General features: G+C 46.5%; 1 protein-coding gene across 1 annotated transcript in view; it reads right to left on the bottom strand.

Moving 5' to 3' along the window:
• Positions 1–14,602, bottom strand: part of LOC146839605 (L-asparaginase-like) — a 116,533-nt gene that overhangs the window by 70,246 nt on the left and 31,685 nt on the right. Inside the window, exon 3 of the mRNA XM_085650359.1 lies at positions 5,470–5,630. Within this exon, the coding sequence (XP_085506485.1) occupies positions 5,470–5,630 (161 nt within the window). The remainder of the gene's footprint in view (positions 1–5,469; positions 5,631–14,602) is intronic.

The raw sequence follows: 14,602 nt of genomic DNA, 5'->3' as shown, positions 1-14,602 counted from the left end.
AGTTTGGATATGCTCATTCGAACGGGTGAACTGAGGTAACTGTCACGATCTTAATCGACTTTGGTGCGTGGTTCTATCTTATGGCTTATGTTGCTAACACTGCATGCTTTACTTTGTACACGTGTTGGACTATCTCACTTGATCTCGGCACGCATACTTTATATAACATTCACGTATCTATTTAACACGCCGCTATCACCGTATCTATTTTACAGCACGATTCACACGCCGGAAATTTTCAAAAAAGACACCGGATAGCTTGAATGCAATTTCTAATACGCCTTTGTAGTTCTCCTTAACAGCGTTTCTTGATATGCTTTCGTGCACTTTTTGAAGCTTGATATCTTGGATGGTACATGTTTTCACTTATTTAACTATGTTAATGCTTTAATTTGTAAGTGGAAGTTAAATCCTATGAGGGGACATGCAACATTATCTCCTGTTTTTGTTTACAGGATTCCTCCTGATGAAGGGTTTTACCCGAAATGCATAGAGGATATCCACCAGCACCTTTGTTGACACAACATGTGATAATTTGTTACACGGAACAATGAATTTCTAATTTCTAATCATGAATAAATGAACTTTGGTTTAACCAGAACGAAAATTGGTAACTTTGTTACCCCACAACGCTGTGCGCATAGAGGGACACCACCCTGGATGGGATAGTGCAACTGTTGACCAGGCCCCATTTTCTTTGACATATGAGAATACACTCTTTTCCTTCCCCACCCCTTTTTCTTTGCCAGAGGAACTCTGTACCTTTTTGCATCATAAGCAGACTGAACTGCCAGTCACCGCTCATGTGTGAGGGACGTTCACTTGCAAACACAATTACTGCAGAGGGACCAAGTTTTGCAAAGGAACAATAGGCGCTTGATGCCGGGGCGTAGGGGGTGCTGAAGCACCCCCAGAAATAACCATGCTGGAGTGCAGAGGCGAATGAGCAATAAAGATGTCTTTAACTTTTGTGTTTATCTTGTCACATTTGCTGTGCTTTCAAAGACAACAATCAAATGTCAGGCTTTGTGTTCTGACACCTTGCTGCTTATTCGAAACCGCTGTTTAGTTTTATTTCTTTAAACTGCAAAATGAGAGTAGCTTGTAAAAGTTGCCTAGGTGACAATCTTGCTGGCGTAAAGTTTGTGAAAGGAAAGGCTGTAGGATGTCAGTTGTTTTCTAATACACAACTTTTAATAAATATAAATAAATAATAAACGTATTTCAAAATATATCAGCAATTAGGAAAGTAGAAATGAAGCACATTTTATTGTAATTCTGTGGTGTGATGGGCACAAAGATTTTAATTGCATCAAAACAAATTAAAATTGGTGATGTGCCAAATGATAAATATTCTCTGGAACCGGTTTCCATATATTTTCATTTCTGAGCTATATCGTTTTATCAGTAAAACTGCATGTCGATGCAAATGTATTGGCCATTCCAATGGAAAATGTGCTGTCTGTAAATGACCGTGTGCGACCTCACCAGTGCTCCAAAGTGCCTGGATACCCTATTGGGTGATTAGCCGCGCTTTATAAATCCTGATTGATTGATTGAAATGCACCGCTGCCTGCTCACTGCACCCTTACCACTCTCCGGCTGAATGGGCGGGGCACCTTTGCTGCACGTGTTTTCTGTGTGATGCTTGGATGTTTCACCATACGTTTGACTGCAGTGATGTAGCATTGATGGCATTTATGGCGCCACTGATAGGGAACCACCGCTTGAGCCGCTGTATGTCAAGGTTGACAAAACCAAGCCTGCCGGGTCCTGAGTCCACCTCAAGACTCTTTCTTCCACCCCCCGGCACTTCCTGTCCCTTTATCTCAACCTTGTTCTCCCTTTGTCACTGTTTTCCTGTCTTTCTCTGCAGCTTTGTTACTCTCTTTTCCACATTTCTCTCTGTTGCTCTGGGTCAAAGTCTGATGATGAAAAAGAATCCTCGGTCTCCAGCTGCCGGCCATGGCACAGCCACCCCTGGATGATAGCCCTTAGCGATTCTGTCTATTGGCCCCGGGCGCTGACGACTGGCTCTCCAGGTGCTGTCCAAAGGCAGAGGAGAAATGAAATGAAATGAAAAATGAATTTATAGAGCTCATGAAACCCGGGGATATCTAAGCTCTATGCCCGGAGAGAGAAACAGAAGGTCCCAGGCCTAGTCTCCAGCTGCACTGTGTGCAGGACACCTGTCCTGGCAGACTGGCATGATTGCATGGTCAGTTTGAACCTTATGGTTTTGGCATCACACATGGACGAGCCCATATCCTTCACCTGTCCCTGGGAAGAGACAGGGAAGTTCTCCAGGTTCCACATGGTGCCGGCTTCTCTGTACAATCACCCTAACTGGCTGCACACCTGCACAAAGTGAAGGGTGTCATATAGGGATCTGGACATTCTGTCCCTTACAGACTGTGGGGATTTTCACACCACATTCCCACAAGAACTCACAGATGAGTGAGCAAAGCAAAGAGTGCATGCACGCGTGCTTGGAAGCGTGGGTTCAGTGAGCAAACTCCCTACGATAGGCAGTGATCTGAAGATCATGGGATCGAATGCAAGCCAGACAGGCTCTGTCTTCCATCCTTCCAAGGTTGGTAAATAAAGCACCACTAAATTCTGCAATAGTGACAGTGGTGGGCTGTGTTGTTTGGGTCACATTTGCACCTCGTTATCAATGGGAGGATCTGTTCTATTTTAAGTGTCTGTGAAGACGCCTTTTGCAGACTGCACTTTGGAATATGGAGCACAAGAATATCGCATCACACTAATATCAAGGGCAAAATACAGAGGGACAAACTATAGAAAGATAAGTGTACATGGATTTTTTATTCTCAACTCCACATCTATTTACCTTGAAGGTATATGTGGTGTCAATGTACATAGATAGGGAGTTAGGTATAGAAAATCTATACATACTTACCTTATGATGATTTGACCCTCTGTAGTCTGTCTATGATATTAGTGTCCTGTGATTATCTATAGTCAACAATGCTTAATTTGAGCCTGTGGCCTCCTGTGCTCGGCACCAGCACCTAATTGTTAACACCGGCACCTGTGACAATTTGCCACAAGGTGGCGCTGTCTGGCTAATTTAGAGATACCACAACAACAGTTAATTATTAATTAAAAAAACATTGAAAATGACTAGTACCTGCTGCCCAAGCCATTCTTATACCTTTGGAGGCCTGAAGTAGACGAACTATCACACTTGAAGGGGTGAGGTGGTAAGTAGTTGTGTTTTTATTAACATTGCCAGCATAGCAGGGGCAATGTGTGAGAGCCCTGGCTTATTTCTTTACAAACTAAGCACTGATAGTCGATATTCAGCGTCCACACCCTTTTGTACCAGAGATATAGCTACCATTTTGAGAAGGGGTGTCATTGCCTTCCTGATGAGGAATTTCAGGATGACTGAAGATAGGCATCGTAGAGGTGTACTGTTTTGGTGTGTTTCATGGTAGAATGTGTGGTTTGCTGATGGTTTTCAAGGTGCTGTCAGTGCATCGACTGACTCTGCCAACCTCTTCTATGAGTACCTAGGTAGTGCCATTGCTTTTGTCTTTTGAGTGGTCAATCAATTAATCATACATTTATAGAGTGTGGCAAATCATCTGCGAGGGTCTCGAGGCGCTGCAGCTGTTTGCTGCTGCGTGGAGGTTTGATCATTCAAACATCCAGGTCTTTAGTTCTCTTCTGAATTGCTGGCGCGACGGTGCGGTCCTGAGATGCAGAGAGAGTTTGTTCCATGCATTGGCTGCCAGGTGCGAGAAGGAGCTTTCTCCACTACTGGTGGTTCAACAGATCTGCAAGGGGGAGGGAAGCTGATCGAAGGTGTCTGGTTGGTTGGTGGAGGTCAGGGTTTGTTGATTCATGCTGGTCCTTCGTTGTGTAGGGCCTTGACTTGAGTGGCATGTGAAGGTTTAACATGGGGTTGTAGTGATGTTTGATGGCACTGAAAAGTGATGTGCCTCCAATAAGCGGATTTGACTGTAGTAAAGACTTCTGTCCATCAGATTTAAGAATCGCTAGTTCTGGGAAGCTGTTTGTGCAGCTAGTGTTGGCTGTTGGTCAGTTATTTGGTGTAGAGACAAATGCAGGGTTTCAGTTGATGTCAAAGTTGGCTCCAGATCTGAGCGATTCCAGGAGGTGGGTATGATGGTTAATATGGTGAGTAAGTCATGCTTGAATGTGGTCTCAAGGCCTCAAGGCCCCAGCGCCTTGAGACCCTCACATGACTCGGCTGGAAGGCGAGTCATGCTTCACTGACGGGTAGTGCATGTGGTTGGCATGTAGTGACGGTCGCTGCTTTGGCATAGGTGTGGCAGACAGGTGGGTTGAGGACCTAAGAGCATTACCAGTAGTATTGTTCTACTGGAGCCGTCGGTGTGATGATGCTGAGATGTGTATGAAGCTGATGGTTGGGTATTTAGGACTCCAGTGCAGCGTACTTCCCTATTAGGTCATGGGTGTTTATTTTAGAAGATGTCAACTTTTTGTCAGGAAGAGCACACTGCCATGGAGTGACAGATTTGTCTACCTTTCCGTGAATGTGTACTGGGGAAAGTTGAAGGCCCTAAAAGCTAGAGTTTAGTCTGAAATCACATACCTGTGTGTGACCCTTCAGACCCGTGGAAGGGCAGAGTCCACGTGCCCCTTGTTATGATGCTAAGACCCCAGATGAGCATGGAGTGTGTGTGCAACATCACCCAGGGCTTCTCCTATGTGGGTGGTGCAGTCTGTTACCCCACGCCTCCTCCTGAAAGGTCCTCAGGGTGTGCACTGAAAGCCTGCCACAGCCCTGGTGGTGTATATTTAGTGAAGCCCATCTGGGGTCCGTTTACCTATGTGCATGCTTCTCTAATAGAAGCTCATCGTAAGAGGATCCTTGGGGGCATAAATGCTAGGAATCAGTAGTGCTTAATTTGTGCCTGTGTTTTCCGGTGCTTGGCACTGGCCCTTATTTATAAACACCCGCACACATTTATGAGAAACCGCCACATTGTGGCACTGTGTGTGTATTTTACAGCAACACTTAATTAGTGGAGCATTAAACTGTTTCATGTGTCTTAAAAAAATAACACAACTTGAATTTAAACATGCAGTTTAAAGTCACATGGGTTGTGCCAGCTGCAAGGGATCAGTGGGTCCTGGTACTTAATTTATTACAAATTAAGCACTAAAGGAATGGCAATGTTTGAGGAGAGAAAGGGCACTTGTGCACATCAGGAGTGAGAGCCCACACCCTCCTTAAACTAGGGCCCACTGTCCAGGATATTCAGTGTCAGAGAAGGGGGTCATAGGTGTCTCTGTATCTCAAGTCTGAGCTTCGGTGCAAGCAGCTGAGCCGTCCAGATAGCCTGGTGTCCTACATTAGGGGGGAGGGGTTAGATGCGGCATGAAAGGAGATTTAGTGAAAATATTTCGAGACAAAGCAACATGTTAACATTTACAGACACAGAAACGTACTTGGACTTGATGGCGTCATGCAGCGGGGTGATTCCAAAGCGGTCATGGACTGAGTGCTCCGCCCCCCAGGAAAGCAGGAACTTCATCATGTCCACATTCCCCGATGCGGCTGCGATGTGAAGAGGGGTCCGCCCAAAGTAATCCCCCCGATTGATGTCTGTCTGTAAACGATGGAGAGAGTGTGATGGTCACACATGGATCTTGAATAGTCATCACACAGTCACACACCCTCACGCACACCCCAGTGAGGCTCTTCCTCGCCTTGTACCTCATCTGAAGATCTGAGTGTGGGAGGTGCAGGCACTCCCCTTGCACTTGTATCAGTGGCTAGGAGCATGTCACTCTCCATTACTGAGTTGCTGTAGAATGTTCATTTGTGTGTTGATGGGTGTGCCTTGTCCGACCTTATTCAATAGTCTTGTTGGGCTAAGACTGCCCAGTGGTTCACTAGTGACTTGACTGCCCCATGGCTTTATGGTAATGTTACACCCGGACAGCTTTGTGCTGTGTGCATGCTTTGGGTCATTCTATTGTGCCGGTTCCATGCACTGGGCCTCCTTCCCAGCCTGGCACATGACCTGACGATGATGTGTTCAGATTGAAACTGGTCATTATTAGTAATAATAATGTTACTCTTAATGATAAATATCATAATAATAATGATGACTGCAGATCTCACTCCACACATAGAATCTACTTGTTATAAATACCCAACTCTGCGCTGCTCATTTATTCGCTCTTGAAAGGAGTTGGAGGATGAGTGAATGAATGATCAGCTGTATAAAGCGCACAGCTACTCAAAAGAGTGTCCCAACCAGCAGTCATGCCAACAAGGCCTTATGAGGTAAACAGGAAAGGTTTTGAAGAATAAATAGTCATTTTGAAGAGCTCGGAAACCTACCGGGAGCTTGTTCCAGACTCCGGAAGCTAAAAGAGTAAAGGAGGAGCGGCCACTCCTAGAGCAGCTATGTTGAGGAACCACAGGCAGAAGAGCTTTGGAGGAACGCAGAGCTCTCCCTGGTCTATAAGGTCTGATTCTATCAGAGAGATTCCGTAGACCTGACTCATAGAAAGCCTGATGCACTAGCACCAAAGATTTGAACAGAATCCTCTTTTTAATAGGAAGAAAATAAGCTTGGGCAGGTGAGTAGATAGAGAAGTATGGCTGGGTAGTCTCAGTAAAATCCTTTCTTCAACATTTTGGAACACTTGTAAGCACTTACTTAAAAAATCCAGGCGGCTCAAGAAAAAAACATTCGCATAATTCAGCCTAGAAGAGATTAAAGCATGCATCACCATATGTTTGGCCTCAAATGGCAGAAACTCAGGAAATTTCTTAAGTGACTTCAGGGTTGACAAACATGTCCCTGCCACCACCTCAATTTGAGGTTTCAAGAAAGAGATGGTGCTCCAATCTTACTATCAAATTCTGCACCACCTGTATGGGAGAGGGAGGGGGGAAAGTCTCATAGGCCGTTATTCCACCAGTCAAAAGAGTCACAGCCAAACAAAGAAATTTCAGTTTTATCTGACTTAACTTGGAAATTATTGGCCTGCATCCAATTAAAAACTGCTCCCATGCAAACTTTAAAAGTCGCCAAGATGGCCATTTAACCATTCTCACATATAAGGAGAAGCTGAGTATCATCCGCATAAGAGATTATCTTCTCACAGACTCAACTAAAGCAGGCGGCATGACATATATATATATATATTGAACAACGTTGGACTCAAGGATCAGCCATGTAGCACTCCTAAAATTAGAGAGTAGATGGAAGAAAAACCAGGGGTCATCCTAATGGTTTGTCCCCTATTGTCAAGAAAGGATTGAATCCAGTCCAAAACCAGGCCGATAACTCCAACATCACTAGGAAGCTGTAGAAGAGTGGCACGGGGACCGTATCAAAGGCCGCTGACAGATCTCATCAATCAGAGCGGTACTGTGACCCGTAACCAACATCACCTTAGCGGAATCCACAATTTCCAACAGTGCAGTTTTGGTACTATGCCGAGAGAGAAAGCCCGCCTGGGCAGGATGCAGAAGCCCTTTCTTCTCCAGATACTTAGAGGTCGGTTGTTGACGATTTTTTCAAGCATTTTGGCCACACTTGAAGGTAAAGAGATGGGTCTAAAACTGGACAGTAGGACACATCTGCAGAGAGATTTTTTAGGAGAGTAATCACTTTAGCTTGCCTCCAAGCATGAGGAACTTGTGCTATTTGTATAGAGATGTTTAAAAGACTGATTATAAACAGGATGAATGATCTCTGCAGCCTGCTCCACCTTAGGGTAGAAGGGCACGGCTCAGAGGTGAACCTGATTTACAGCTCAGACTAGCCTTATTGGACATCTCCAAGGCATGAGGCCTTGGAGATGTCCAGAGCACAGGCAGGGGGCAGAGGAAAACCATCTGCAACAATGTCAGTTGTATGAGAACCTGGTAATGCAGGTAGATTTTGTTGAATTCTAATAATTTTACTTTAAAGAAAAAACATCAAATTTTGGGCACAAATCCAGGAATGTGTTAATAAGCAGGCTGGCTGCATGGGATTGAAGGAAAATATTTACAATTTTGAAAATCTCTTGCAGCATGTTGGCAGCCACGTCAATTTTATCCCCAAAAAAGGAACTTTGGGCAGCCTTAATTGCTCACTGATATTTCTTCAAAGTCAGCTGGAAGATATTGTTTCCGCCACTTTTTTCCAGTTTCTTGCATTTCTTTTGCTCTTTGGCAAATTGAACCATAAACCATGTGACTGAGCAATTCGGTTTCTTGCGGGTGACTGCTTCTAGATTGCGACACCGAGGGGGTAGTCTATGCATTTCAATGTCCCTGTGGGTTAACATATGTGGGCAGAACTGCCTGAAAAATCACAACGAGCATTATAGTTCATGCTTAGCCGCACTCTGGATAGACATATCGCACACGATTCCTCAATTAAGATTCACAATCTTGGAGAAACCTATGTTGCACGCAGGCATTGATAGTCATACGCAGTTAGCTCAACAAGAAACCTTCTGGATACAGTATTTAGGAACCCTTATACCGAAGGGTCTTAACGATCATTATGAAATGCTTTGTTTTTTGTAAATGCGCTGTTGAACACATGTTGGATCTTTATACATAATTTTTATGTATCTGGATTTGTTGAATACCCGTAAGATTCACCTTTGTAAATCTGTGTTGGCTTTCACTGACAAAAGTAACAGTACATTCACATCTTTAGAACACTTTGGGTTACACGATTTGTACTACTACCTTATTTTGAGTCGTTTAGTATATTTTAGACAGATGGGTTGGTGCATTTCTGTGCACCGCTTGGATTCCCTTCCGAAATTGGGTCACACGTTTTTTAGATTTCCACTACAAATTTGCTCTGTTTCATATATTTTGACAATTATACAAATTTGTGCTCAATTCAGCATCTTGGGGATCTTATAATAAGTTCTGAGAGGCGATTAATAAAGTTTTGCATCGTTTGAAGCATTATTATGCTCTAGCAGCCACGGCAGCACAAGTCAGTCAGATGACTCACTTTCCCTCTCCGCTCTTACCTGCACAGCCGATTAGGTGCTGTAGCGGGTTACGGGGAGGATCGCCGCCATCGCGGGGGAAGCCCTGGGTGATGTTGCTGACGCTAGGCCACGCCCACTCCTGCCCTTATTTAACCGCGCCCCAGCAGCGCGCGCAATTAGACACTGACTAACTCCTGAGGCGGAAAGCCGGGAGCAACGCTACGTTTTTAATTTTATTATTGGCATTTGTTTTTAGCTTCTGGGCACTTACCCCCCTCATTCCTCACTTCCCCTCTCTGCTCTTACCTGCACAGCCGATTAGGCGCTGTAGCGGGTTACGGGGAGGATCGCCGCCATCGCGGGGGAAGCCCTGGGTGACGTTGCTGACGCTAGGCCACGCCCACTCCCGCCCTTATTTAACCGCGCCCCAGCAGCGCGCGCAATTAGACACTGACTAACTCCTGAGGCGGAAAGCCGGGAGCAACGCTACGTTTTTAATTTTATTATTGCCATTTGTTTTTAGCTTCTAGGCACTTACCCCCCTCATTCCTCACTTCCCCTCTCCGCTCTTACCTGCACAGCCGATTAGGCGCTGTAGCGGGTTACGGCGAGGATCGCCGCCATCGCGGGGGAAGCCCTGGGTGACGTTGCTGACGCTAGGCCACGCCCACTCCCGCCATTATTTAACCGCGCCCAGCAGCGCGCGCAATTAGACACTGACTAACTCCTGAGGCGGAAAGCCAGGAGCAACGCTACGTTTTTAATTTTATTATTGGCATTTGTTTTTAGCTTCTGGGCACTTACCCCCCTCATTCCTCACTTCCCCTCTCCGCTCTTACCTGCACAGCCGATTAGGCACTGTAGCGGGTTACGGGGAGGATCACTGCCATCGCGGGGGAAGCCCTGGGTGACGTTGCTGACGCTAGGCCACGCCCACTCCCGCCCTTATTTAACCGCGCCCCAGCAGCGCGCGCAATTAGACACTGACTAACTCCTGAGGCGGAAAGCCGGGAGCAACGCTACGTGTTTAATTTTATTATTGGCATTTGTTTTTAGCTTCTGGGCACTTACCCCCCTCATTCCTCACTTCCCCTCTCCGCTCTTACCTGCACAGCCGATTAGGCGCTGTATCGAGTTACGGGGAGGATCGCCACCATCGCGGGGGAAGCCCTGGGTGACGTTGCTCATGCTAGGCCACGCCCTCTCTTCACCAGCATAAGAGGATGTCCCTTTCCCGGCCGCGCAGCAGACGCGCGCAGCGGGCGCGCCGGCGAAACGCCAAAGGCGCGCCAAAGGCAAGCCCGTCTGCGCCCGTCCGCGTCAGGCCGGGACCCGGGGCCCTTCACTATACCAATATTCTTATATACTCTTCTGCACAATTGCTAGCTTATCGTGTCGATTGGCCTATAGCAATTCCTTGGTGGCTCGCCTTAATACTCTTGGCATCTCTCAGTTAAACTACACCAACCTGCCAACTCACCTGCTTAGACCGCAAACATTGGCTTTGCCTTCTGTATATCTGCATCCGTCGCCCCAACCCCACGCAAGTCCTCCCCCTATGGCCACCGCCTACCTCCTCAATACTCGCTCTGCGGTCAAACACCAAGTGAAGCTCTTTGATCTACTGGACACCACTAAGCCCGATGTTTTGTTCCTGACCGAAACCTGGTTCACTCCTGACTCTTTGCCAGATGTTTTAGCAGCCCTTCCCATCCTGTACTACGTCCTGCGTGCCGACCGCCCGGAGGGGAAGACCGGCGGTGGAGTGGCGATGATAGCCCGCTCCAACCTCCAGTTTCAACCTCTCCCCCATCCCCCCATTGCAGCAGTTGACTGCTTGGTTGTTCGCTCCACCAACCTTGCGACCCCTCTTACCTGTGTGCTTCTTTATCGGCCCCCTCAGGCAATGTCCCACTTTATCCCTGCCATACAGGAACTATTGACCACTCTTGTTATCAATAATTCCGCGATACTACTATTAGGAGATTTTAATTTCTGGCCGGGTGACCCTCGCGAGGACCCCATGTCCAAAGATTTCAATAATACCCTTCACTGTATGAAGTTCACATCTCATATTTCTCTCCCCACCCACACACACGGTCACACACTGGACCAAGCCTGGTCCGTCAATCAGTCAATTTCCACCCCCTCGGTGCTTCCCTGCGCATGGTCAGACCATTTTTTGATTTCTTTCCTTCTCGACCTGAGGGTGGCTACTAATCCTTCCCTCCCCAAAAATATCTATGCCCGAAACTGGAACCGTGTGGATTTGCCAGCTCTTTGCCGTTCCCTAGCGTCCTCATCTCCTGTTTTAGCTGACACCTTCCCTAACTCTCAGGTGACCACCATCCATAGTTGGCTACTCGCTACTTGTGAACAAGTTGCCCCCCTCAAACGGGTTAGAACATGTCGCTCCCATGACGCCAACAGATGGTTCACCAACGACCTTAAAACCCAGAAACTTGCGCTTAGGCAGGCTGAACGCCGCTGGAGGCACAAGTACTGTCAGGATCGGAAGGCTCATTATTTGGCCCTTCTCCGGGATTATGAAAAAGCCATATTTTCAGCCAAGTTGGAATATTTTTCCCAGAAAATCCATCAAGCGGCCAATAAACCCAAAGAGATCTTCACGATCGTACATGAGCTCGCAGCCTCTGATAGAGTTGCCCCTAAGCCTACCCCCTCTCAATCCCTCTGCAATGCCCTCAATGACTACTTCATTGAGAAGATTGATAAGATCAAGCGCCACATCCCGCGGCCTCCCCCTTCTTTCTCTTGTCCCTTACCACCGCCCACCCTCCCCACCCTTGACCATTTCCCTCTGATTCCAAAGGAAACCTTCCTCACCCTGTTGAGGAAAGTCAAGACAGGCTCCCCCTCAGATCTTTGTCCCGCCCATATTCTGAGGGAGATATTTTCCAGCTGCCCTGATCCCCCCTCACCCTGCTTAATTCTTCCATTTCTCAGGGAATTGTTCCTGACTTGTTTAAAGTCGCTATGGTCATTCCCATTCTCAAAAAGGTGGGTGCCGACCCCACCCTCCTTTCGAACTTTAGACCCATCTCTTTACTCCCATTCCTGAGTAAGATCCTGGAGAGCTACATCACTTCCTACCTCTCCACCTTTATCGAAGATAATCACCTCCTCGCCACTAACCAGGCTGGTTTTCGCCCTGCTCACTCCATGGAGTCCGTTGTCCTCTCCGTGGTGGATGAGCTCAGGAGGAGTACTGACATCAACTCACCGCAGGCCCTGGTCCTCCTCGACCTGTCCACCGCCTTCGACACGGTCGACCACTCTATTCTTTTAGACCGTGTCGGGGGCGCCGGCGTTCGGGGTTCGGCTCTGGCCTGGCTCACCTCTTTCTTGACGGACAGTACCCAGGCCGTTAGACTGGAGGGCTTTTCCGCCCCCATCTGTCCAGTCTCTTGCAGGGTGCCCCAGGGCTCGTCTCTCTCTCCTCTCCTTTTCAATCTTTATATATATCCCCTGATTGCCGACTTGCAGGAAATGGAGGTCACGGTATTTAATTATGCCGATGACCTTCAGCTCATTTTCAATCTCTCCCCCTCTCCTGACTCTATTCGCAAGTTCCGCTCCACTTTGACATTCATCTATGATTGGATGAACCTCAACCAACTTAAATTGAATCCCGACAAGACGGAGTTGGTTCTTATCGGTGGTCCTTTTAACCCCTGGACCCCCGCTTTTTGGCCCCCTACTTTTGGCTCCCCTCCTCTTCCCTCTGTGTCTGTGAAAACCTTGTGTATTAAAATCAGCCAAGACCTCTCTATGTGCTCCCATATCAGCTCGGTGGTTTCATCCTGTTTCCTGTCCCTTAGAATCATCCGTAAAATCTCTCGTTACTTCTCTGTGGAAGCCCTCAAACTCATCATCTTGGCCATGATTCTATCCCGCCTGGACTATGGCAATGGCCTGTATATCGGTATTCCAGTGTACGAGCGCCGCCGTATGCAGCTCATCCAAAATCCAGGCAGCTCGCCTTATTTACAGGCTTACGAAATTCCATCATATTACCCCCCTCCTAAAGACCCTTCACTGGCTTCCCATCCTGGAGCAAACCTTATTCAAGATGGGTTGCCTGATCTTTATGTCACTGGCCGGCACGGCTCCAGACTTCATCAGATCAAAGATCAATGCCTACGTCCCGGGCAGAAACCTTCGCTCCTCTACCCAGTTCCTCCTCAGCGTCCCTCACTACCGAAGAAAAAAACTTGGTGGTACGAGATTTTCTACCCTTGACCCCTCTTCTGGAACGCACTTCATTTTGCCATCAGATCCATTTCCATTTACATGGACTTTCGCAAAGCTCTTAAAACCCACCTCTTCTCCATGGCCTATTCATTGTAGTATCCTCCCTGCGTTCCTCATGATAGTCTTTGTTCAGCGCCAAGAAACCGCTTGGTAGAAGAGCGCTCTATAAAACCTTTCAACTTCAACTTCAACTTCATGACACGGAAGGTCAGGTGATCATGACGTCAGACGCGGGAAGTTAAATTCACGGAAAGATCGGGCGGCGGTAATCTGCTTTTCGCGATGTGAAATGGCGGTCATCCCGTCTTCTCTTCACTTGCCCCAAGAATTTCGATAAGAATCTAGTCTCACATTTAAACCTTTAAGGTAGGAAGATTGCAACATGACGTGTCTTCATATTGATGTTTATAGGGCGGAAGTATGATGTTAGACTGATAGACCGTTTTTATTATTCTTTTTATTTTTTAGAATAGAGCGAGCACATCCGTCTCAGGAGGGTACGTTTCTGTGACTAAACGCGAGGTGGAGTCACCACGTTTCACCATAGCGGCACTCTCATTGTATTATTTGTTGGTTTCAGATATCCCATTTGTAAAACAGTGAACTCGTATTGAACGCGGGAATTAGTGGTAGGTAATGTTGGAAGAATACTTTTTCAACATTTACAATTTATTTTGGCGGCACTTTAGCACAACACTGATTTGGCCACGACGGTATCACAGTTCACCCTGTTTTAACAACACGCTTTGGCATGCAATGGATATCGGATCACGGCAATAACATTAGGAACTCACGGAACACAAGTCGTCTTTTTATATTTCACGTTAAGCATTTCACACTGTATTACTTTTTTGGCACAGGCAGGGTCAACACAGATAATAAAAAGCCTTGCATCATGTTATCTTTCATTATTTACAACATATTCTTTCGCTTCTTTGATGTTCCGGCAGGAGGCCACGGATTTACGTTTGTCATGCAACTGAAGATTGCATCTTCCCCTGAAGAAGAGTGTAACAACCCCAAATGCATTGGGCCTGTCATAATTGAACTACAATATATGTTTTGAGCATATTATTCAGCATCAGTATATGCAATGTTTATCCCAATAATTCTTCGAATCTGAATGTGATTTAGATTCATTGGTTGTTTACCACATTTGTATCATTTAAACATTCAAATGAATTCACTTTTTTAAACCATATGAGTACATTTTGTTTAATGAATGAAGTAAATGATTTAAAGGTACATAATCTTTCATTGAAACCTTAGGAACAAATAGCAGTGCGCTGTGCGCAGGGACGATGTTCCTATGTTTCCTCTTATTTTATTAGTACTCATTGGG

The sequence above is a fragment of the Triturus cristatus genome, chromosome 4_1, assembly GCF_964204655.1.
Source record: "Triturus cristatus chromosome 4_1, aTriCri1.1, whole genome shotgun sequence".
Lineage (NCBI taxonomy): Eukaryota > Metazoa > Chordata > Amphibia > Caudata > Salamandridae > Triturus > Triturus cristatus.
The sequence above is the reverse complement of the archived record's forward strand: the minus strand, read 5'-3'. Positions and strand labels throughout refer to the sequence as shown.